The sequence below is a fragment of the Apodemus sylvaticus genome, chromosome 21 (genome assembly GCF_947179515.1).
Source record: "Apodemus sylvaticus chromosome 21, mApoSyl1.1, whole genome shotgun sequence".
Lineage (NCBI taxonomy): Eukaryota > Metazoa > Chordata > Mammalia > Rodentia > Muridae > Apodemus > Apodemus sylvaticus.
Genome location: NC_067492.1, coordinates 11,839,050 through 11,863,742, shown reverse-complemented (window position 1 = coordinate 11,863,742; position 24,693 = coordinate 11,839,050). Strand labels below are relative to the sequence as shown.

Here is a 24,693-nt window from a genome sequence, read left to right as displayed (position 1 = left end):
GAGTCTCCCCTCTGGGTTTCTCAGCTGCAGGTGCTCCCTACCCGTTATTTTGTCCCTTGATCTAGGGAATTCCCAGGCACAGTCCCAAGGGACAGAGTATGTGTAAATCCTGATGAGAACTCCCAAGTCACACTTGTTTTTAGCCTGGGGAAGACTCGGTTGTGTCTCCCCATGGCTCTAATGTGAACTTTCCTAAAATCCTAACTCGTTTGTCTTGAGATGAATTGAGAGACAGGGTAATGTCATCTGGCAAGGGGCTGTGGGTAAATGATAGCTGCCACCCATCTCTCTGGTGGCAAGCTGGTCACCTAGCTGACTGCTTGTATCAGACCCTCCTCCCAAACTAGGGACAGCTGATAGTAAGTAGTTCCTGTCCTGTTTCTAACAGGTGGACATTGGCAATTACACGTTAGTTAACAGTTATCAAGTTCTTGGTCCCAAAATCCAGGAGGCACCCGGGCCTAGGATGACCATAGAGAGGAAGGTGGTGAGGAGGTTGCAGAAAGGGCTGGCACTTGGCAGCCGCTATGTGCATGGTACCACATATCCTTACTCTGTCTGTTCAGACCAAAGAAGCAAATTAGGTGGTTCCTGCTACTGCTGATCTGTTTGCACTGAGAAAGATCTCAGGCTGTGCAGAAGGCAGGTGTGTGGTTCTAAGTTAGGGGTAGGGTGTGTCTGCTTAGACAGTGGTGGGCACAGGGGCCAGAGAGGCACAAAGGAGCAGCTGCCAAGGCTCCCTGGAGAAGGTACCGAGTCAAGTCCTAGGTAGTTAGTAGGCTTAGTTAGCAGGTTAGTAGCTTGTTTGTCAGGCTTGTGTAGGAGGGGCAGTTTTGGGTCACGGAGCATTTCTGGGCTGAGACCCAGCAGGGCTGTGATGGGCTCCTGAGGCTGGATCTTATGAGATCTGCAACGCTGCTATGTGGCATGGCTGGAGGTACTTTTGAAATGAGCCTTCTGGCTGCAGAATGTGGCCCAGTGGGTGGTCTTCAAAGCGTGAGACCCTGTGATCAGGAATGGACTGGACGTGTGTAAGTGCCCAGCGTGGTCACAGCATCTCCACAGTGGATTACGTCACATGCTGCTGGCTCTGTAATGGGGGGGGGGGCTGCCATTTTACCTGAGTGATAGCAAGAACACTGTCTTGTGGTGCTGGGTGTGGAACCCAGGGCCAGTGCTTGACAGCTGAGCACCCTTCAGCCTCTCAGTGGCAGACTCTAGGCAAGTGTCTACTACTGAGCGACATGCTAAGCCAAGGATAGACATGGTCAACATTGCTGAATGTTGCGTATGGTGACCTAGAAAGTCCTAATAAAACCCAAGGCAGCTCCGGCTTTATCCCATTTTACAGATGGGAGCCTGCGGTACAGAGCACCAGGTGTGTAGTCACCGAAGGAGCTGTAGTTTCTTTTTTAAAAACTATTGGTTTTATTACTTTCAAATTATGAGTAAACATAGGCCTCTGGGTGAGGGGTATGTGCCTTAGAGTGTAGTTCCCTGAGAGGCCAGAAGAGGGCAGAAGATTCCCCTGGACCTGGAATTAGAGTTAGTTGGTAAGGATGCTAAACCATCTCTCCAGCCCCAAGGAGCTAAGATTTTCCTGCAGGCCATTTGGCTCCACACACTCTTGTGTCTGGATTCACAGCCTTCCCACAATGGGGTGGGCACCGTCCAAGAGGCCCTTGGTCCCTCTTAAAGGCCCGAAAGCTTTGACTTTGCATAGTGTTGCCAAGACCAGAGTCTAGTCGTGAGAAATGAGTCATCTGACCATAAGTGGTTTTGAAAGGCGCAGCTCCCTTTGGTCACAGATCATGATAGTCCCTCAGGCCCCTTGAGCACTCAGAGCTGAGCCGGCTAAGCCCTCCATGTCTGTGGTTCTCTGCAGGTGGAAAGGGGACTACGGGACCCGGATCCAGCAGTACTTCCCGTCCAACTACGTGGAGGACATCTCAGCTGGCGATGCAGAAGAGATGGAAAAGCAGGTGAGTCTCCATCTTCTGGGGCACAGGCTTAGGAGGAGTCTCCTGAGCTATCTCGGGATGGGGGTAGGAGTAGGGGGGGCACACAACTTTTGATGTGTACTTGTCGGGGTCTCTGCAGAGCCTGGCAGTGGAGCCGGCAGGGTGATGCAGAAATTGGGACGAGCCCTGAGCTGCTGTGTAAAAGTCTCCGTGACGAGCCAGTTGTGTTTTAATCAGGCGGCGGCAGCGGGCTGAGGTTTTGAAAGCGCAGGAGGATTCCCACGGGAGCGCAAGTGGCCAGACGGGGAATCTGTCCTCCGCTCAAAGCAATGGTTCGGTTTAGAGAGGCAGACATGCAGAACGTGCTTAGCATGAGGAAGGGACAATGCCTCGCTGGCAGGTGAGACAGGGCCTTCTGGTGACTTTGCCAGCCAGGCTTTGGTACCTAGCCACCTTGTATTAGGGCGTTCTTGGTGGGAGGAAATGGCCACCAGGGTTCATCAGCTTCCCTGAGGGAAGAATCTGGAATGTGGGTGTGCACGCCTTTAGAGCCTGTAGCGGTTCTCTAAGGACAAGAGGAGGAAGTAGCATTTGAGTCTTAAAAGGGAGGCTGGGGTTAATTACCAGGAGATGGGCACAGAGAGGCACAGGGTGTGGCTTGGTCAGGGACAGGACTCTTCACAGAATCTGCATGTCACCAGAAGCCTGGTAGAGAAGGCTGGGGTAGTACAGCAGTAACAGCAGCAGTTTCCCCATCGCAGCTGGACCTCAGACGGTTCAAGTGTGCAGCACAGAGGGAAGAAAGGCTGACGAGGTTGGCCAGGGCTTGGAAGGCCTCAGAGACCAGATGGCAGACCCCAGCTGTGGCTTTCCCCGGGACGCAGGGAGCCATGGAAGGCTCCTGAGCTGCAGGAGTCACAGGCCAAGTAGCCTCGTTTCAGATGCACAGCAGATGAGGTCTCTGTAATGGGGTCTGAAATTGGTTTTAGGACTCGCAAGGCGTGTCTCTGTGGACAGGAAAATGCGATGCAGAGATTGTGGGTGCCTGTGTGCTGCTGGCTCCCCATCATCTATGTGCTTTGGTAGAAGCGCCCTCCCTGCAGATGCTGTAATGAAAACGCATTTTAAGCAACGCCACAGGTAGTGGCGGAGCTAAACGGCATGTCTAGAAACTGGTTGTCGTTTTATTATTTTGCTTATGACTACTGAGAATTGGGTCTTATTTCTTCACAGATTATTGAAGACAATCCCCTCGGGTCTCTCTGCAGAGGCATATTGGATCTTAATACCTACAATGTTGGTATGTACACGTGTTCTTAGCTTGATTCCAGTCCGGATCCACCTTGCCAAGCCTGGCTTTAGGACTAGCCTTATCAGGGAGGCGACCAGTGCAGAGTCTTACGCCTGCCAGACTTAGATGAGGTGGGGCTGAAACTGGATGCACAGGGACTGATAGGTCCCCAATGGAGAGGGCTGCTACCACCATCTGCTAACACAAGTACCGGGTGACTTAGCTGCTGTCATGGTGTCAACATCTGTCCACGTGTCAGCTGATTGGTCAGGCTGAGGTGGAGCACGGGGTTGGGGGCATCAGCCGCTAAGCTCCCAAGGCTTTGCGCCTGTCTCTTCTCACTAGATCTCAGCTCCTGCAAGAAACCTGTCCTGCCCTGGTTGATGTGTGTGGCACCAGGGATGTGGCAGAGCATTCTGTGTAGAGATAAGCCATGATTTGCACATAGCTCTCTGTGTTCAGGGCCTGCCCACCCTGAAGTGGGTGCATGGCAGCTTCCTGGGCTGTAGCGTCCAACTTGCAGCTGCAGGCCCAAGCTTCCTTCACGGTGGCCCAATGATTCTTGAGCTGAGTCCCCTCTTTCCCAGGAAGGTCCAAGCATGGTCCCCTTGGATCCCCACGACAATGGTCCCAGGACCCCCACCCCCTTACAGCCAATACTTTCTTTTTGTCCTTATTTTCTTCTCCCTTTCCCCTTCCTGTGACTCTGGTAGGGAAGGTGGAGTTTTTTGCTCCAGAGGAGAAAACGGGCAAGTCCCAATCGATGTTCTGGGATTGGCAGAGTCAATTCTCACCTTCATAGCTCATGCCTGGGTTGTCCCCTCCCTGTACTGTCCTGTTAGAGGACATGGGGATGTCACTCGGCAGTAGGGACTTGTCATCAGGGTGGAGCTGCCCTTTAGCTCTGCCAGTGTGACTTTCCAAATGTTGCTGTCTGTCACCTTGAGCCTTGGTCTTGTCTCCTGTAGGATGAGTGTCACAGTGTCCCCACGAGGTTTGCTAAAAGCTAAAAACCACACATGTAGTCATTTGCTGGGGACGTCACCTCAGAGCTCAGGAAGTGCAGCCACCAGTACTGGGCAGATCAGGGTAACTTTCATGGTCTTCTCTATCATTATAGACATCAGACAGTCTGCCGTGGTGTGCCACAGCGTTCCTGACCTTCCTCCATCCTCACAGGGTTGCTTCCTGGGTCTGTCTGGGTCTCTACCCCCCATTGGCTTTCTCTTCTAGGAATGTTGTTCCTTGGATTTACGGTTTACCTTAGGTCTGGCACATCTTGAGATAGATGGCACACCTACAAAAATTCCATTTCTTAAATAATGTTACATTCACAGGGACAGGCGCTTGATAAATCTTTTTGGAGGATAATACTTAACCCAGTACACACCTTTACCAGTAACGTGTACAAAAGGTTCGAGACACTGTCGGCCAGAAGGCAGGTGTCCCCAACAGCACATGACTGTAGCTGTGGCAGTTCAGGTGGGGACACCGGTGTGAGGTGCAGTCTTGGTGGTTACCTCCTGGGCCCATCGGGACTTTCCTTACCCTCTGTCTACAGTGAAGGCCCCCCAGGGGAAAAACCAGAAAGCCTTCGTCTTTATCCTGGAGCCTAAGAAACAGGGGGATCCTCCCGTGGAGTTCGCGACCGACCGTGTGGAGGAGCTGTTTGAGTGGTTTCAGAGCATACGAGAGATCACTTGGAAGATGGACACAAAGGTAGGCCTACACAACACTGGGGAGCGAGGTGTCTACCTAGCCCAGCCCAGCCCAGCCCATGCTGCCCTGCTGAGGCCAGGCACAAGTTCAGAGGCCATGGCTGTGTTTCACAGGGACCCTGCATTCTAAACCCGGGCTAGATACAGGGGGTGTTTTAGTGGCGTCGGCTGTAATCTGGTGGCCAGTGATGACAGGGTTCTAATGCAGGGTAGGCAGGGTAAGAGAGGGCACTTCGGGTCAGGCCAGCGGCTTACAAATCTGGTCTTGATGTTGGATGTATAGCTCAGAGTTGGAGGCAGTTCTGTCTCTTGGGATGTATGGACCAACCTAAACAGTATCCCTGAAGTGTAGGATGCTGGAAGCCAGAGACCTCCCAGATGCTGACACTCTTGTAAAGCTTTCTGTCAGCCATTGCCCCTGCCAACAAGAGGCTGCTGAGTCTGGAGCAGTGTGAGAGGGTAGCTCTGTGTGAGATAACACTGTAAAGTGCTTGTGTGGAGGGGAGTCCTCCCTCCCCTGGTCTGCCTGTGTGGCCCGGGCCCTGAGGAGACAGCTGCCTGTACTGGGCAGTGCTGGGTGGGCTGGAGGCAAGGGGGAGGCTGCATAGGTCTCAAAGGTATAGAAAAAAGAGATGCTGCTCTTTGGGGTGCCCAGGGGTTTAGAGTACTGAGTCCTGTGGACCACCACAATTTGGCTTCGGGGAAGGGGATTAAACAGGAGGCAGGGGCATAATGGGATGACAGAAGTTCCTTCTTCTGCTCTCGGGGCCTCCACCTACTTCAGATTGACCTTGAACTTCCACATTTCTCTGCCTGCCAAGCGCTGGGATTAAAGCCACGTTCCTCTGCTTGTGGGTCCCCATTTACCGTTTATTATCTGTGTGCCCGTGTGCACACGCATGCATGCAGGTGTAAACGCTTGCCTGTGTGCATGGAGGCCAGAGGAGGGTGCTAGATACCATCTTTTATTACTCCTCCCCTTATTCCTTTGAGGCAAGGTGTTTCCTTCAACCTAAAACGTAGTTTGTGGGGTCAGGCTGGCAACAGAAAGCCCCTGCCTCTCCCCCTACCGTCGTTGGGGTTGCAGGTGCGAAAGACCACGCCTGGCTTTATCATGTGGGTGCTGGAAGCTGAACTCAGGTTCTCATGGTTGCAGAGTGAGCTGTGCTAACCACTGGGCAGTCTCCCCAGCTCTTGTCTGTGTGACTAGAGAGCAGTGGGCAGCGCTGGTCTAGACTCCAAGCCCTGGGTGGGAACAGCATGGTAGAGAATCTTCAGAGGATAGAGGAGGGGGGAGGTTGTCTTCAGGACAGGAAAACACCCAACCCTGGGTGCTGGGGGGGGGGGTGTCCAGGGGAAAGCTGGCCAGGTGAGTGGAGTGTGCTATGGTGCAGATGCTGGCTCAGTGCTGTAGTGTGTTCAGGGAGAGCTGTCCAGGTGAGCGGATGGCACAGATGCTGGCTCAGTGCTATAGTGTGTTCAGGGAGAGCTGTCCAGGTGAGCGGATGGCACAGATGCTAGCTCAGTGCTGTATCGGGTTCATCTCTACAGGAGAACAACATGAAGTACTGGGAGAGGAACCAGTCCATCGCCATTGAGCTCTCCGACTTGGTTGTGTACTGCAAGCCAACTAGCAAAACCAAGGACCATTTGGGTAAGTCTCCTGGGGGAGACCTTTCCCAGTGAGCTGAGCTCTGAAGCTTGCTGAGTCAGGTGCCGTCAGGATAGCACACAGACCATGCACTTGGTTTCCTAATGGATCCAGGCCAAAGCCCTTTGGTCGGTGGTTCTAAATTTTTGATACTCATAGAAGGAAAGGCTGCTCGAGACCCTCTTTGTAGTGCTGGATACCACCAAGGCAAGAGGTACCAGTTAAGGTGTGACTGTCGTGGTCCTTGGGTATCTTTGTGTACATGTGTGCTGGCTACTTCCTTGTGGTCATGCCAACCGGCCAACCTGATCCAGACAGTTCCTCACTGAGACTCTCTGCCTATGCAATTCTAGGTCATGTCAAGCTAACAATTCAATCTACCATGGTGGATGTTGGTGTATCTTGGCTGTGGTTCCTCAGCTGTCCATCATGTTTGAGATAGGCTCTGTCACTGGGCTTGGACTCAGCAAGCAGGCTAGCCTGGCTGACCCTTGAGTTCTGGGAATCCTCCTTCAAGCCTGCATACTGGGATTACAAGTGCACAATACCACACCTGCCTCTCCCTCTCTCTATATATATATAACTTGTGGACTTGAACTCAGGACCTCCAGCTGGCAGAGTTGGCCACCACCCTATCCCTCCAGTGTCTTTTCAAGAGAGTTCTGGTTTCTTTTTGTCACCTGGGCCTTTTGCTATCACACCCAGAAGCAAGGGTGACCGTCTCCTCTTAGTCAGTGTTCTACGGCTGTGAAGAGACATAACCATGGCAACTCTTACAGAGGAAAACGTCTAATTGGAGACTTGCTTACAGGTTCAGAGGTTTAGTCCGTTGTCATCGGGGTGGGACAGGCTCGGTGCTGGAGAGGTACCTGAGAGTTCTGTACCTGGATCCTCAGGTAGCAGGAAGAGCTACTGGGCCAGGCTTCCTCCAATAAGGTCACAGCTACTCCAATGAGGCCATATCTCTGAATAGTGCCACTCCCTGGTGACCTAGCATTTAAATCTATGAGCCTATGGGGGCTTATTTTTATTTAAAGGATCCTATCCTCTCTGCAGAAAATCCCGACTTCCGAGAAATTCGCTCTTTTGTGGAGACGAAGGCAGACAGCATTGTCAGGCAAAAGCCTATCGATCTATTGCGGTACAATCAGAAGGGACTGACCCGCGTCTACCCCAAGGGACAGAGAGTTGACTCTTCAAACTACGACCCCTTCCGTCTGTGGCTGTGCGGCTCCCAGATGGTGGCGCTCAATTTCCAGACTCCAGGTAAGGGATGAAGGTAGCCAGCCTGTGCTGGCCAGGCAGTGACCCTGTCACGGTCAGCAACGTCACCCTGGGAAGCTAGTGGGATGTGGTTGTTTCTGAATAAGTAGCTGGGCCAGTTAGCACAAAGCCCTAGGGACTGACAAAGGGGACAGCAGAGCCATGGCTGTAGCAGGCTCAGTGATCATGAGTGACAGAGGTCTTTCCATTCTGGTTTAAGAAGGGAACATAATAGCTTGTTGACCTAGTAAGTGTTTTTTGGTTTTTTTTTATTTATTTTTTATGTGTAAATACACTGTAGCTGTCTTCAAACACACCAGAAGAGGGCGTCAGATCCCATTACCGATGGTTGTGAGCCACCATGTGGTTGCTGGGATTTGAACTCGGGACCTTCTGAAGAGTAGTCAGTGCTCTTAACTGCTGAGCCAACTCTCCAGCCTGTAAGTGTTATTTTTAAAACAACATCCCAAACATTTATCAAATGAAGATTCGGGAGTAACATGCTGTGGTGAAAACCTCCTAGCTCAGAGAGGCAGAGAAAGCACTCAGCTGACCTTCCTACTCCACTGAATTCCCAGAAGGAAAAGGTTCCTTCTCCACGCCGTCTTCAAGACCCTTCAACTCACAGACCCTCCTTTCTCCCTCCTGTCTTCTCTTAAGTTCACTTCCTGTCAACTGGTTGCTTGCTCTGCCTCTTGATCTATGGTTGACTATATTTAATCCTCTTTCCACAAAGCTCCTGGGTCAAAGGCATGCACTAGCTAGTTGAGCACAACAGCCTGTTTACAATAAACAAAGTCCTCGAGTTAAAAGACTGTGCTAGAGCTGAGCTGTAGCACGACATCCTGTTTACAGTAAGCGGAAAGCTCTTGGGTTGAAGGTGTGTGCTAGGGTTGAGCCGCACCACAGCAAGAAAAGGTCTTTCCAGTTCACAGTCTCGGGGCTCACAGTGTGATCAAATATCCTGCAGCAGGTAAGTCTCGGAGGGGCTTGCAGCCCTAGGCATGGCTGGACCCAGGCTTTCCGTGGCTACCTTACCCTTCCTCTTCATGTGCTTTCTCTCCAAGGGCATCATGCTCACTCCCTCTGGAATCTTATATAGTAGGGAAAGCCCATGCACACAAATTTTAGACTGCATCCCATGGATTTGTTTGATTTTCTTATTTAACAGCTGTACCCAAGCCAGCTCTAGGAATCTGTAGGTCAGGTCCCATCCCTGTCTACCGCAGATGCCACTGCCTCTTGGACCCTCCCATGACTCCTGTTCTCAGGTTTAGGTGCATAGCTGTGGGGCAGGCATGTTTTACTCTGGGGAATACCCCCACCCCCCACCCCCTGGACCACTGGGCACCTGTATCCTGTGGTGGGCATGGGCACACTCCTCTGGCGTATGTCACTACTGTAGTTTCATGAAGTTCGTTAGCTCCTTGCTCATCAGGCGAGAACACTGACATTCACTTGTGGTTATAGTTTCTGGTCAAGGCTCTGCTCTTTAAGTAACGTTAACTCCTTCCCCTCCCCAACTCAAGGCATGTGTGCATTGGTTTTCCTGCAAAGCAGCCGGTCCTCTTTGTATCTTACCAAGCTGGCTTTTTACTGATAACGCTAACTGTCTGCCTGTTATTTGAACCAAGATGAATTTTAAAACGAATTTATTATTGTGCATGTATGTGTGGGTGTGTTTGCCGTGGTCCACACGTGAAGTTTAGAGGACAGGGCATGTGTACCGTGCACACGTGAAGGTTATAGGAACAGGTGTGTATGCTATGCACACATGTGGAGGTCTGAGGACTGCACATAGAGCCTTTCCTTCCATCTTTATGAGATCCTGGCGACCACACACAGGTCAGTGCCTTTATCCACCTGCTGAGCCACCTGCCCCTTGAACTATGATTTACCCTGTGATGCCAAGCAAGCATTCTACCCCTGGTCTGCTTCCAGTTTCAGCTGATTCTCATTCCTTAAGGCTATACCCTTCTAGACACTGTGTAAGATTGTTTCCTGGTGTCGGATTCTTTCCTAACTTTCCCTGTGTGTCCCTGGAGTCAGATGTTTTTTTTTGAACAGCTGCCTCCAGTCGTCGCAGGAAGGTCCTGTGGCCTATGCCCAGGAGTGCCTGGAGCTGGTGTTCCATGGCCGCCCCATAGCTGCCCTCTGCCCTCTTTTCAGACAAGTACATGCAGATGAACCACGCGCTGTTTTCACTCAATGGGCGGACGGGCTATGTCCTGCAGCCTGAGAGCATGCGCTCTGAGAAGTATGACCCGATGCCCCCGGAGTCCCAGCGGAAGATCCTGATGACACTCACTGTCAAGGTAGAGGGGGCAGTGGGCGGGGCTCCCTGTGGGCGGGGCTCCCTGTGGGCGGGCACTCCTGCCTCTGTTAATTCACCACCATCTTGACAGCACTGCAGGCTCACTCTGGGATCATCCTGGGCTGAAAACTCTTGTCACTTGTCCTAGTCTGGGTGTGACATGTGCTCCTTGGGTTCATGTGAGGTCAAGCTTTAGCTGAGAGGAGAGTTCATCTCTCCTTTGCCTTAGAGAGATCAGAGCTAGCTCTTTCCCTGTCTTCTTTCCTTCCCATTTTTTTTTTTTTTTTGAGACAGGGTTTCTCTGTGTAGCCCTGGCCATTATGGAACTTGCTATGTAAACCAAGCTGGCCTCAAACTCAGAGATCTGCCTGCTCCTCCTCATGAGCACTGGGACTAAAGGCACGTGACACTACAGTCCAGCATGAGCTTTCTTAAATCCATCCAGTCCTTGGCATTTTAGGAAGATAGGAAAGACAGAGTTCATAAGATCGGGGAAGTTAAAGTGAGACAGGCTGGGATGTAGCTTAATTTTTGGAGTGCTTGTTCAGTGTGCATAAAGACCTGGGAGACAGAGGCAGGAGGACTGTCATGAGGGTGAGGCCAGCTTTGTCTACATAGCAAGTTTGAAGCCAGCTTAGGATAAAGGAGACCTCATTTTAGAAAGACAAAGTATTTGTAAGGTCCTTAGTAAATTAGGGTCTGTTATAAACAGACCACCCTACTGTCTTCTGTCTGGGAAATACAGTGTCAAGGCACCCATGTACCTGTGCTCAGGTAAGACTCTCCTGGTGAATCACATGACCTGGGAGCCACCACCACTTTTTATCATCAAATGGTAATGGTGGGCCGGGTCAGAATCCATGGGTCTGAGAGCAGTGGTGACTTCTCCACTGAATAAGGGTAGCTTTGAACATGTATGGTCGGACTCTAGGGTTCCCCAAAAAATCCACAAAGCACTACTATGTGGTTCGAATTCCACCCTCCTGGGGCAGATCTAGGAGAATTCCAATCCTTGCCTTCTGTGTCCCAGGTTCTTGGTGCACGCCACCTCCCCAAACTAGGGCGGAGTATTGCCTGTCCCTTTGTGGAGGTGGAAATCTGCGGGGCTGAGTACGACAGCAACAAATTCAAGACGACGGTTGTGAGTGAGTAGCTGGCCACCCCATTTGTGCGTGCGTCTTCCTCAGTCACTCCCATCCTAAGTTCTGAGACTATTGTCTCCTCTCTCTGAACCTGGATCTCCTCAGTTCAGGTACTCTGGCTGGCCAGCGGGCTACAGTGATCTGCCAGTGTCTCCCGCTGACACAGACTTGACACAGATGCTGGGGTCTACCCTCGGGTTGTCCTGTTTACTACAGCAGGCACTTGACTTAAGTGTCTCCCTAGCCCTGCTGGTCCTTCTAAAGGCTAAGAGAGCAGAGTGCTACGTGGGTTATTTTGGTGATTTTTGTAATGTATTTTTGCTATTGCTTCCTTTCTGAGATCCAGTCTGAGATTGGGGAAACAGAGCCACCTGCCCAGGGAACAAGTCAGGTGCAGACCAATTCAGCTGGCCTTTTTCATAGGGTGGCAGGCTCGCTGTGTGTCTTGCCTTACAAGGCTGGTCTTCCACGGGAACCCCCAACAGGCTTCAGACACCCCCCCAACAGGCTTCAGACACCCCCCCAACAGGCTTCAGACACCCCCCCCAACAGGGTTCAGACACCCCCCCCCCAAGGCCAAGGGGTCCAGCAGCTCACACATGCTCTGCTTACCTCTTCTGGTTTCCTTCCCCGTGAGTTCCACTCTACAGTTCTCTGCTTCCTTCTATCTCAGGAGGTGAGACGGGTGAGATCTCATGTTGCTCTGATCGTGGAAGGCTGGCCTGCAGCAGGATTGCCCGCTGTGAAAGAAATAACAAAAGATCACCCTTCTGGGATTCTTAGACCAGGGCATAGATGCGAATTCATTTGCAAGTCTGTGGAAGGGGGCTCCAAGCTCAGGCTGCAGGGACTGGCTTACCGCGAGGAGGCAGGGCACGAGGAGGCAGGGCACGAGCAGCAGTAGCAAGCTCTGGTCTCTTTCCAGACGACAATGGCCTCAGCCCTGTCTGGGCTCCGACTCAGGAGAAGGTGACGTTTGAAATCTACGATCCAAACCTCGCGTTCCTACGCTTCGTGGTCTACGAAGAAGACATGTTCAGTGACCCCAACTTCCTGGCTCACGCTACATACCCCATTAAAGGCATCAAGTCAGGTAAGGGGCGTTGGCAGAGCCGAGTTCTTTGGTCTGTGCTGCTGGCTGTAAAAGGAACACACCGACATCTTTGCAGGGTTAGATTAAGTCACAACAAAGCCACTCAGAAGGACATTAAACACAGGGGTCAGGGGTCAGTAGAGAAGGGCTGAGTCCTCTCAACATCGACATCTTTGAGGAAACAACGTTAATCTATTCTCAACCTGGTTCTGTTAGCTTTTTGAGATGCCTCGGGCGTTTTGTCTTCATAGAGAAATATGTTCTAATACACTCAAGCCATGGCCTGCGTCATCAGGATGAGGCCCTGAGCATCCCCAGGGTCCAGTTCTCCTAAGCATTCCGAACTTATCGTCTCACCCTAGATTTGGAGGCTGACTTGCTCATTAACTTTCTTTTTATGCTGGACACAATACAACCCCCTCTTGTAGAAAAAGGCCAGTGTGTGTTTGCTCGTCATTAAGACCCAAAGTGTCACGTGTGAACCCGTAAATCTGGGCATCTCTCAGACCCCATCGCAGAAGTTTTTTCTTCACAGGAGACAGTAACAAATACAGAGAGAAGGTAATATCTTAGATCTAGATATATCTCTTCCCTCCCCAAAAGTTCAGGGAGTGTTGAAGAAGAGGGAACAGAAAGGTCACCAGAGCTACAGAGGTACACACAGCATACAAGACCAGTATGAGAACAAGCCAGCCCAAATCACAGCCTGGGTGTGTGTGTCATGAAGTCCCACTCCACGATGAGGAGCTGTTAGCAGCAGATGGCTGCTGAGAGAGGAAGCGTCCCATCTTCTTCAGGGATTCAGCCCGAGAGGCTACCCAGCTCCGGGAGATGGTCCTACACTTACACATTAAGTGTACTCAGTGGGTTTTTAAAAAAGAATACATGGGGACTGGAGAGATGGCTCAGCGGTTAAGAGCACTGACTACTGTTCCGAAGGTCCTAAGTTCAAATCCCAGCACCCACATGGTGGCTCACAACCATCCGTAATGAGATCTGACTCCCTCTTCTGGTGTGTCTGAAGACAGCTACAGTGTACTTAGATATAATAATAAAGAAATCTTTAAAAAAAAAAAAAAAAGAACACATGATGTTGGGAGAGGAAGCGGTAGTGAGGAGCTAGGGGATGGATTTGACCAGAGCACACTACATATGGATAAGACATTCTTGGACAATAAAAAAAATGAAACAACAAAACCCACTCTACTGAATTTTCCCAGGGCTGCTATGACAGTGCCTTGCGAGGAGACCTGGGGTTTCTCTGAAGTTGGCTGTCTTAGGGTTTTACTGCTGTGAACAGACACCATGACCATAGCAACTCTTACAAGGATGACATTTAATTGGGACTGACTTACGGGTTCAGAGGTTCAGTCCATTATCATCAAGGTGGGGAGCATGGTAGCATCCAGGCAGGCATGGTGCAGGAGGAACTGAGAGTTCTAGATCTTCATCTAAAGGCTGCTAGCAGAATCCTGGCCGCCAGGCAGCTAGGACTAGGGTCTTAAAGCTCATGCCTACAATGATATGCCTACTCCAACAAGGCCACACCTCTCCAACAAGGCCACACCCACGCCACTCCAACAAGGCCACACCCACTCTACTCCAAAAAGGCCACACCTCTCCAACAAGGCCACACCCACTCTACTCCAACAAGGCCACACCTATTCTTCTCCAACAAGGCCACACCCACTCTTCTCCAACAAGGCCACACCTACTCCACTCCAACAAGGCCACACCTACAGAGCATCTCAGTGGCCATCCTTCTGTAGGACCTTCCTTCCTGGATTTCACAGTTAACCTAACATGCAGAGCTAACGTGGTGGGTTTCTTCCTTCCTTATCCACAGCATTGCCGATTCATGAGGCAGACACCGTAGTTCCTTCTGGATTCCCCAGGAGATCACTGTTCCCTTGTTTCCCAGAGCAGTCATTTTTCAAGAGAAAGAAATTACTATCATTTTTTGGTCATTTATATCAAATTACCGTCTTTTGATGTTTGGAAGCCTGGGCTCTATTCAGCGCTGAGCTGGGTCTTTTGAAAACTTGGACCACGTCGCCCCTTCTTTCATGAAGTCTCTCAGCTTCTGTAGCCATTTTCCCCACTCCCTGTTAGATGCGTTTCCAGCCAGCAGATGACTTAGGGGCTCCCGTTTGAAAATGCCGATTTCTGGGTCCACCATGGGATGCTCCGATTCAGCCCAGGGTGGCACTCTGAAATCAGCCTGTATTATGGGCAGCACCTGGGCAGTACTAAGCAAAGGAGGATGGTCCCCAGCTGCCCATCTTACTGCTGAGGACCCAAACGCCAGAGTAAGAGTCTGGGGAAATGTTTAAAGCTTTCTAGTTAGCAATTTAGAAATCACATTTGAGTATGTCAGACAACAAACACTCCTTGATGGTTCACATACGTGACAGGTGACTTTAAAGTCAGCACCCGAGCTGCTGGGTGCTGATTTGCTATGTGCTTTTTCAGATGAGCCCAGCAGTCAGGGCTTAGAAATGCTGCTGTCTCCTCCCATTGAGAAAAGTGAATCTTTGCAGTTCTGGTCTTGATCTCACGGCATTAAGGAACCAGGGCCAGCTTGTTCCCGGACCATCTTGCTCCTCCCCATAACCCTATCATCCTTTGGAAGATGGGGGAGAAGACCCTCTGGATGTATTCAGAGCACACACAGCACACCGACTTTCCTTACGGGAGGGAAACAGTTCTCCTCGGAAGAAGTAGCTTGGAGACCGAAAAGAAAAACCCAACAGGGAAACATGGAGGTGGAGCCTCCACCCTCCACCCTGTGCTAACCAGGAGATAATCACAGCCCGGCTGTTCTCCCTCCCCTTGCAGGCTCCTGGCATATCTATATTCATGAGAGGCAGGGAATAAAATGAATAGTCCTTTTGTGTGGATGGCTTCCAGGGCCTTCAAAACTGAGAAAATAAACTTTGCCCATTGTTAGGATGCTTTCAAACTGGCTAGGCCTGGCTCAGGAGGGAGAGGAACTTACTGCACTCAGCTACTTTAATTTCCTTTTCTTTAATCCTTACAGTAATCCTGCAAGCTCTCTCTCTCTCTCTCTCTCTCTCTCTCTCTCTCTCTCTCTCTCTCAATAATTTTTACTTTTAAAATCTGAGCACGTTGGGCCCTGGAGATATGAATTCACTCATTCAAGGTCACAGGCTGCCACTTGCTCCTTGTTTTTCCTTCTCTGTAAGACTGTCCTTGAAGGGCCTCTTATTTCAAGTGGGCACTTAAAGCCCCCAGTGCAGACCTTCCTTCACTTCCCTTCTCCACATGAAATAAACAAAACTAAAAATAATACAATTTTCATGGTTGGCGAAACTGACAAATAGCTTGGCTTTAGTCCACGAGTGGTTTCCCAGAGTTGGGCAGTAAGAGGAGGTATGAGGGACCATGGGCAGAGCCCATTCTTCCTAGCTCAAGAGGCACACTCCATCAGTCCTGCCCTATAGCTGAAGTCCACAGCTACCTGTCAGTGTCCTGGGTCACTCCTGAATACCCTGAGGTCTAGTTTATTCTCCCAGTCCATTAACTGTCCTCAGGTCAGCCCATAAGATGCTCAGAATCTGTGTCTTAGCAGAGTTACAAGGTGTTAGAGCTACAGAATCTGCACTTGCATCTTAATGGGAGTCACAAACTATATTAAGCTGGACCAGTATTGTGCTGGTATCTGCAGACAGTTTGTGATTAATCAACCCATACAGAAGCTGGAACAATCAACAACCCAAGCACCGCCTAAAATCTCATTATCCATCAAGTGGAAATAGGTCATACAATTTGAGTACAGCAGTATTTAATAAATTCATAATGTCCCCCAAATGCTATGGGATGGGGTGGGGGTGGAGTTGGGATGTGGCCTGAGAGTTTTATACCTATCTCAACTATCACACATCTATAAACTCAAATCCACTTAAAATGCACAATTAGGGATTCTCTGTCACATGAGCACAAGAGAACAAATCGAGGTAGCTAAGACATTCACAAGGAAGTAAAAAAAAAAATAAAAAGACAGGAGGAACTGAGCAGTTTAACAATATTTTTGATCTGGGCAGTGGTGGTGCATGCCTTTAATCCCGGCGCTTAAGAAACTGAGTTTGAGGCCAGCCTGATCTACATAGTCAGTTCAAGGACAGCCGGGGCTGATATATGGAAAAACCCTGTCTTGATACAACAACAACTAAAAACAAATCAACAATGAAAAATATACCCAAGCCTTTCTTTGTGGGAGAATATTGGCTGTAATAATGGCTGTAAAGCAGGGCACAGGGCAACTTGTTTCCAAGATACCCCACCACAGGGAGTTGTTACTCTATCACTCAATAAAGCTCTTTTTTTTTTTTTTTGCTTGCTCTAAAAAAAGTCAACAGGATGCAAATGTTCTATAAATTGGTATAGAAACAATAACACCTTAAGAAATATCCAAAATTGGGATGAAAAGAAAAAAAAGGAAGGCAGGCTAAGGGCTGGGTGGCTATGTCCTTTTCCTTATCCTAAACAGCAGCAGCATAAGAAAGATTGAATAGGCAGTGTTTAAAGGTGAGAAGCTGAGGCTGGTGAGATGGCTCAGCAGGGAAAGGTGCTTGCAGCCAAGCCCAACAACCTGGGTTCGGGTCCTCACATCGTAGAAGGAGAGAATTGGCTCCTACAAGCACACTGTCCTCACCTTTGCGCACATACACACAAACAAATGTTAATTTATAAAGGTGATAAGAAAATAGTATAGATATTCCCTAAGAGAAATGACCCAACACAGAGATGGAGGACTGTGCAAGGAAATGGGGTGTGTCCAATCAGTGCATCGCTTATCCTAGAGGCTCAGCAGATACCATGTAAATGAAAAGCTCTTGGGACAAAGGGGTCGTTAGAAGGGATGGCTAAGATGTAAGGTTGTTTGTAAGCTAGCAGGGACCATGCGTTGGATCTGTGCTTGTTATTTTTTTAAAATAAACCTTATTGTAAAAATTCAAATAAACATTACACACTGAAGCAGACCTCTTAAGTCTCTATATCAATAAGCTTTTATAGTTAGAGCAGCCATTATGAAGCTACAGCTTCTCATTGGATTTTACACTTGCACTATTGAGTGTTTTTAATGCACTTCTCTGCTACCCAAACCAAAAAATTCAAAGGATATAATTAGAACTAGAAAAACCATTAGCTTTATATTGTCTTTCATAACTTGTGTCTGTTACCTGCAGCCAGTCCTTGTTCATTATCTATTATTTAGCCTTTCTCACTCTCTCACCTCAGCGATACATTGTATCCATACAGGTACCTTTGTTTCCATCTATATGTATATTACTGGCCAGGGATTTGTGCTTTGTAAAAGAAACACAAACATCTGCTTAGAGAAAAAAGGCCAGTGACAATGGTGTGCTGTAGGCTAGAGAGCAGGTATCCAGTCTTCTGTGGATTCCTTTATACAAAGTAGCCAATCAGCTGTTGAGATGGATTGCTGCAAACACTGTTTAATGGGGCTGGGGGTGCTGATCGGTTCAAGTTCACCCCGTGTCAAGCCTAAATAAAAAGACACATTTCAGGGTCTGCTGCACAAGGATCCTGAGTAAATAGGAAATGGGTTCCAGAGAGAGTGATCAATACAGCCATAGACTGCCAAGCCATAGTCAGATAGGAAATCATTGAAGATAAAGGCTACTCCCTAGCCCTGTGCTTTGCGAAGGCCCAAGTGGAGGTGGTAGGTTGAAGACTCATTACCGTTCTGACTCTTTTGACTTTATGAGTATTAAGGAATTAAACCACAGTAGTATCAATCACTCTAATTTCAACGAGGAGTAGTCTGTAGACTCTTACTTCTTTCTAAAATCAAGTTTACTAATTGTGCCTTCGTAAGTACACATGGGGGCTGTTTCTTTCCTTTCCTATGGGACCCAGGGTGTCAGGCATCGCAGCAGACACCTTTACCTGATGAGGCATCTTGTCAGCCCAGTTTTGATTTCTTCTGAGCCAACCATTTCTAGTTGGCAGGTGTTTTAACTTTACTATGTGGATGTGCTTGTTAAGAACACTAGTCCCTCTCTAGGACTTTAGGATGGGAACGTGGGCATCTGGGTAGGATGCCCCAGCATGGCACACTGACCTCTCTACCCTTGGAATGGGTGTGCCATCTCCAAGATATCACAAGAAAGCCCAGAGCTGTTGCTTTAGCTTTAGCTCTTCTCCTTCTGTTTCTGCTCCAGGATTTAGATCAGTCCCTCTGAAGAACGGGTACAGTGAATACATCGAGCTGGCGTCCCTCCTGGTTTTCTGTGAGATGCGGCCAGTCCTGGTGAGTGGCGGGCACTGACACGTTGCCCATGGGTGGGAATATAATAGAAATGCTCTGGATTAATGCGCTGAGACCCTCCCAGGACCAGTCAAGACCCCCCATCCCCCTTCCCCCCTTCTCCCCCAACACCCCCCCTTCCGCAGCACCCTTGCTTGAGGATTGCTGTAGGAGTCTGGAGCGGGCTGTACAGTCTGCAGGGAGCCGTCCTGGGAAGAAGTTCCTCGTGGTTACTTGTCACCAACAGTCTGGGCGGATGATGCTTTTACAGACAAGCTCATCCTTTCTGGATGTGTTTCCCATCTGATGGCCTTGGGTTATTGCTTCAAAGGGTCTGTGTGTGGGAAGGCTGGACCCTGATTCCCATGGGGTGGTAACCTTTGTTCTAGTCCTCTTGTTTGTTGGTGTCTTGAAGAGTTCTTGTTTCTCCTTTGACTAACTAGCTTGGTTGTGTGTTCACTTTATCACTGTGACCAAGACAAGAAGCACCGTCAGGGAGGGGAGTTTGTTTGGCTCACAGTTTGACGTGATACAGTCCACTGTGGTGAGGGGAGTTTGGACAGCTTCTTGATGAGGAATCAGGAAGCAGAGACTGTATAGGAAGTGGGACCGGGCTAAAAACTTCAATGCCTGCCATCAGTGACTCTCTTTTTCCACAGCTTCGCCACCACCAGGTGGGGACCACATTTAAACAAACATGTCTGTGTGGGGTCGTTTTTGCATTGAAATCATAACATGTAAATATGGTGGGAACATCTTTGCCTCACTGAAGGACTCCAAAGAGCACCATGAACTGACAATAGGCTCTCATAGTTGGTAACACATGTAGCAAGATTTTCTTGCTTCACTTTCCTTTCTTTTATTGGAATTAGATTTTTTTTATATACAGTATATTCTGATCATGGTTCCCCTCCCTCAGCTCCTCTGACCTTCCCCCTTATCTTCCTTCCCATCAGAATCCGTACCCGTTCCATCATTCACTAGAACACAAGCAGGCATCTAAAGAAGGATAAGAAAACAAAAACAAACCAGAATAGGACAAAACAAACTGAAGAAAAATAGCCAAAGAAAAAGCACATGATACACACACAGGCACAGAGACACACATATTTGTATGTTCAGGAAGTCCCTAAAAACACAAAACTGGAAGCTGTCTATGTATATGTATATATACACACGTAGACATACATATATACATACATATGCGAAGGACCTGGAAGGTTAAAAACATTGCCCTGTCAAAACCATATGAGACAAAGAACCTTCAAGAATGCTATTGATTTCTTGTGTTGGCCATCTACTGGTAGACCCTTAAGAGTAGCTTATATCTCCAGTGAGACAATTGGAGATAGCTGCTGGATCCACTTCTATCCGAGCTGAGACTTGATCTGGTGCAGACCCGTGCAGGCCCTGTGCACACTGCCACGGCCCCTGAGTTCACATGTGCACTGGTCCTGTTGTGTTTAGAAGGCCTTGTTTCCTCAGAGTCCGCCATCCTAACTAGGTCTTACACATTTTCCACCTCCTCTTCCACTGTCTTCCCTGACCCCTGAAAGGAGGGATTTGGTGAAGAATCCCATTTAGGACTGAGTGTTCCAAGGACTCTCGGACCCTCTACACATTGCCCAGCTGTGGCTTCTCTGTTACTGTTACCATCTGCTGTAGGAGGAAGCGTAGTCAAAAATACTAAGAATCAGGCTGGAGAGGTGGCTCAGCGGTTAAGAGCACCAACTGCTCTTCCGAAGGTCCTGAGTTCAAATCTCAGCAACCACATGGTGGCTCACAGCCATCCGTAATGAGATCTGATGCCATCTTCTGGGGTGTGTCTGAAGACAGCTACTGTGTACTTACATTTAAAAAAATAAACAAATCTGAAAAAAAATACTAAGAATCCCGCCACAGATTTCTTCCCTGCCTTAGACTGTTTATGTTCCTAGATGAAAAACAATATAACCTTTATATTTTTAAACAGCCTTAGGCAGCACAATAGCTGAGTGGTTGCCCACCCTCCATGTTGCTAGAACCTACTTTCCTATTGATAACCCCCAAGGTATCACTATTTACTGGGTTCTATCTTGGTCACTCTTAACCCAGTTGGGCAGCTCTCTGGGTCACATTCTCTTGGCCCCTAGCCCATGGTGACTCTCCTTCTCCCTCCTGTCTGCTCTTTTTCTTCTGTGGAGACTTATTCCTGGTCCCCTCTTCCCAAGTCCTTGAAACCTCAACCCACCAATGGATCTCCTGCCCAGCTATTGGCACCTTTATTCACCAATCAGAATTAACTTGGGGGGCAGGGTCCTAGGGGCTACATGCAGACTCCAGGTCTTGGGGGCCTGCACTTAGCATTACAGTGGACAGTGAAAGACAAAACCTCAATAGGAAGCTTCTTTGAGGATGGCTGAGCGAAACCTGATCTATAAATATGGCAGAAGGCCATTAAGGGGTATTTACGGCTACATTCCTACAGTAGTATTTGGTTTTCCTTGGCCTATCCGGTGTCCAGTTTTTTGGCCACCCAAGCAGTGTTGGGAACATGGAATGAGCCTTAACTCAAATCAGATATTGGTTGGTTACGTTCATACGCTTTGTTCAACCATTACACTAGAGTAACTTGCAGGTTGGTCATCGTTATAGACAGAAGACTTTGTAGCCGGTCAGTGTTTACCCTTCTCCTTTGGCAGCATGCAGAGGGCCTTCAAGTAGCGTGAACACTAGTCCACAGGAGTAAAGGCTCTAGGGAGGCACGGATTCCACTTGTTTATCTTCAGTGAGTTGTATAGGTATAGTTTTCAGCAATAGGGCCTTAGCATCAGTTCATGGAGAGCAACTGATAGCCTTGGTGGTTGACAGGTTCCCAATGGGGTATTTTTGGCCGACTCCTTGATTGGATGTGACCCGTTCTTGGTATTGGAAGCACCATTTGGTGATGAGAGATGTCCAGATGGGCCTCCATCTTACACATCACTTGGCAATTCCATTCTGACTGACTCATACATGTATATATTTTAGGAAGCTTCTATCATAGGTAACTAGACAACCCCTTCCATGGCCTTAGTTTCAGCCCTACCCATATTCCCTCTGTCACCTCCTTCCCTACCCCTCTCCGTTCGTTCCTCCTGCCCTCAATCTGTAACTATATATCCCATTTCCTTTTCCTATGGAGAGCCATCTTTTCCCACCCCATGTATAACCCTCTGTGGTTATACATGTTGTAACTTATCTATTGTGGGAAATATTCGAGAATGATCTAAGCAACCCTCCTGCCCCGCCAGGCCACAGCCCCATGTCCCTGCAGGGTCCCGGCGCCGAGCTATTCTCTCCCAGCTAGTCCCCACAGCATCTCAGCTATGTTTCCTCCCTACCATAAACCCCTTTAATCAGCAGACCCACATTCCAGTAACCAGATAAATCAAAACTCTTATAGCTTAATTAATTAATCAGATATATGTATAAATAATATTACAATTTACAAGATGCCAATACAGTAATTTAAGAGCCAACTGATAATGAGAAAGCTTTATCCCAATATTTCTAACCTTATAAAAACAGCTATCTGTGGCTGGTAAATGCCACACAGGTCCACTTCCGAAGCCATCTCGGTTCCCCTCCCTTCTCCTCCTGCCACCTCTGTCCCCACAACTCCTAGTTCTGCCTCCCTTTTCCTGTCCAATCACAGGCCTTCTGCTACCCTAGTATGATTGGACATGGAAAATCCTGCAACACTTATCAAAGACTTAATAGCTAACACCACATATAACACACACCCTATCTATCCAAGTCTAGACCTCGCTCAAGATGAATTTTTTTCTAGCTCCATCCGTTTACCTGCCAATTTCCCCATTTCATTTTTAAATGGCTGAGCAATATTGCATTGTGTAAATGTAGTGCATTATCCATTCACCCTCGCTGATGGACATTTAGGCTGTTTTCAATTTCTATCTATTATGAAGCAGCAATGAACACGATTGAGCAAGGGCTCTTACTGCCATGCCTGGCAAGTTGATAATTCAGTTTTCCACAACCCTTCATTCTTCTACCAACACCCCAGAGAGCTTGCCATGAGCCAGAAAATTCTATAGCCCCTCTGGGAAAGCTAAGCCAACTGTGGCCTTAGGCCCCAGTGTGCTGCCATATCGTATGGTGGTGGTCGTGATACCTCAGTGTGTTTTCTGGTACAGAGCTGTTGGCCTGTGACGTTCTTTTGGCTGTGAGAATTAACATGTTGGCAGGTTCTTGATTGTCAGTTCCTGGAACATAGCCGAGAGCTTTCAAATGGGACGGGGCAGGGAGATGCCTTTAACTGGCATTGTGGTAGTCCAGGAAGTGAAAACTGCTGAATTTATAGCCAGGCATGTTGGCACACACCTTCAACCCCAGCACTCAGGAGGCAGAGGCTAGCACATCTTAGTGAGTTCCAGACCAGTCAGGGCTCAAATGAATGAATGAATGAATGAATGAATGAATGAATGAGTGAATGAATCTATCCTGAACTTGACTCTTAGGTTAAAATACTTGTCTTCCTAGTATGGTGGTTTCTCAAGCATTCACAAAACACTGGGGTGAACGAAGACATAAAAATAAGGGACCCCAGGCAGGAGGCAGAGTGACAGACAGTAGTTGGCCAACGACCCAGTAGGCCAAGGGTACCGCCCCTCTCTAATGTAAGATAGATTCAGCATGAGGAAATTCTATCTGAAGGGGACAGATAATAGAATAGTTTTCATCTTAAAAATAATTTCATATGTTAAATTAAAAAATACAGTTTTCACTTGAACCTCCAATGAGGCCCCCTCCAGCCAATTCCATGTTCCTTCGGTGGTGGAAAGGTGGGCAGGGACATTTTTATAAGTTCCTTCCTGTACTATAGCCGAGTGAGCAAAATGCTTAAGTCCACACAGGTCTTAAAGTGCTGTTCTTCAGAATGAATTATGTACAAGTCAACACATCATAAGTAAGACCAGGATGCTTAATAAATCTATCAAGATAAAATCCCGTTTGGTATGATGGCTTACCAAACCCCCCATGGGTCTGGGGAGATGGATCGCCTGGTAATGTGCCCATGGGCAGGAGGACCTGAGTTTTGATCCTTGACATACACATAAAAGCCAGACATAGCAGTGCTGATCTGTAACAGCATGGCAGGAGGCACAGAGCAGAGGACTCCTGGGGCCTGCTGGCTGGGCGAGCCAATCTGTACAATTCAGGTCTGTGAGGGACCCTGTCTCAAACATAAAGTGGAACCTGAGGGAGACATCCAGTATTTACCCCTGGCTTCTACACATTCATGTGCATACACAGCAATATACAAATGTGGATGCATGTACACACACACACATACACACACACACACACACACACACACCACAGATCACATTTAGAGAGAAAAGAGAAATCAGTATTGAGTTTGTTTGCTTACTTCATTTCCGTGTGTGTGTGTGTGTGTGTGTGTGTGTGTATTCACACCCATCCCCGACTCCCCAGACTTTGTTCAGATTTGGCACCAGGATAGTCTTCGTAGCCGTTCAGTAGAATCTGCGCCTTTTGTCCACTAGATGGCGGCAGTTCCCACCTCACCCAACAGTACAAACTCCTGGCTCAAACACATCCCTCAGGTGGCCATATCCTTCTTTGAGAACCACTGCTCTAAAATGAGATTCTAAGCACCTTTCCATATTCCGTACTGACATTAAGCAGATTTGTCATAATTTCAGTATTCCTCCAATACTTAGATGGGACCCCATTTACCCCTCAGGCTCCCAGGCCTGGCTCCCTTCACTTATGTCTGAATCATTCGCTTAGGCTCCATTCCCAGATGCGAAATGAGTAGGGCCGCATAATTTAGCAGAGTGGTAGAATCGAAAACCTAAACCTTGAAGATAAGGAAGCTAGAAGAGGCTTTGCTGAGTCAGACTCCCTGCCTCTCAGCCCACTGCTGCTCGCTTGTGGGCTTCTTCCTCTGTTGCCT

The 24,693-nt window shown here is 48.6% G+C and overlaps 1 protein-coding gene across 1 annotated transcript in view; it reads left to right on the top strand.

Moving 5' to 3' along the window:
- Plcg2 (phospholipase C gamma 2) overlaps nt 1-24,693 on the top strand; it is a 134,649-nt gene that overhangs the window by 101,431 nt on the left and 8,525 nt on the right. The window contains exons 23-31 of the mRNA XM_052167117.1: nt 1,886-1,982; nt 3,195-3,261; nt 4,814-4,971; nt 6,522-6,624; nt 7,678-7,887; nt 10,054-10,199; nt 11,229-11,343; nt 12,266-12,433; nt 18,643-18,731. Of these exons, the coding sequence (XP_052023077.1) occupies nt 1,886-1,982; nt 3,195-3,261; nt 4,814-4,971; nt 6,522-6,624; nt 7,678-7,887; nt 10,054-10,199; nt 11,229-11,343; nt 12,266-12,433; nt 18,643-18,731 (1,153 nt within the window). The remainder of the gene's footprint in view (nt 1-1,885; nt 1,983-3,194; nt 3,262-4,813; nt 4,972-6,521; nt 6,625-7,677; nt 7,888-10,053; nt 10,200-11,228; nt 11,344-12,265; nt 12,434-18,642; nt 18,732-24,693) is intronic.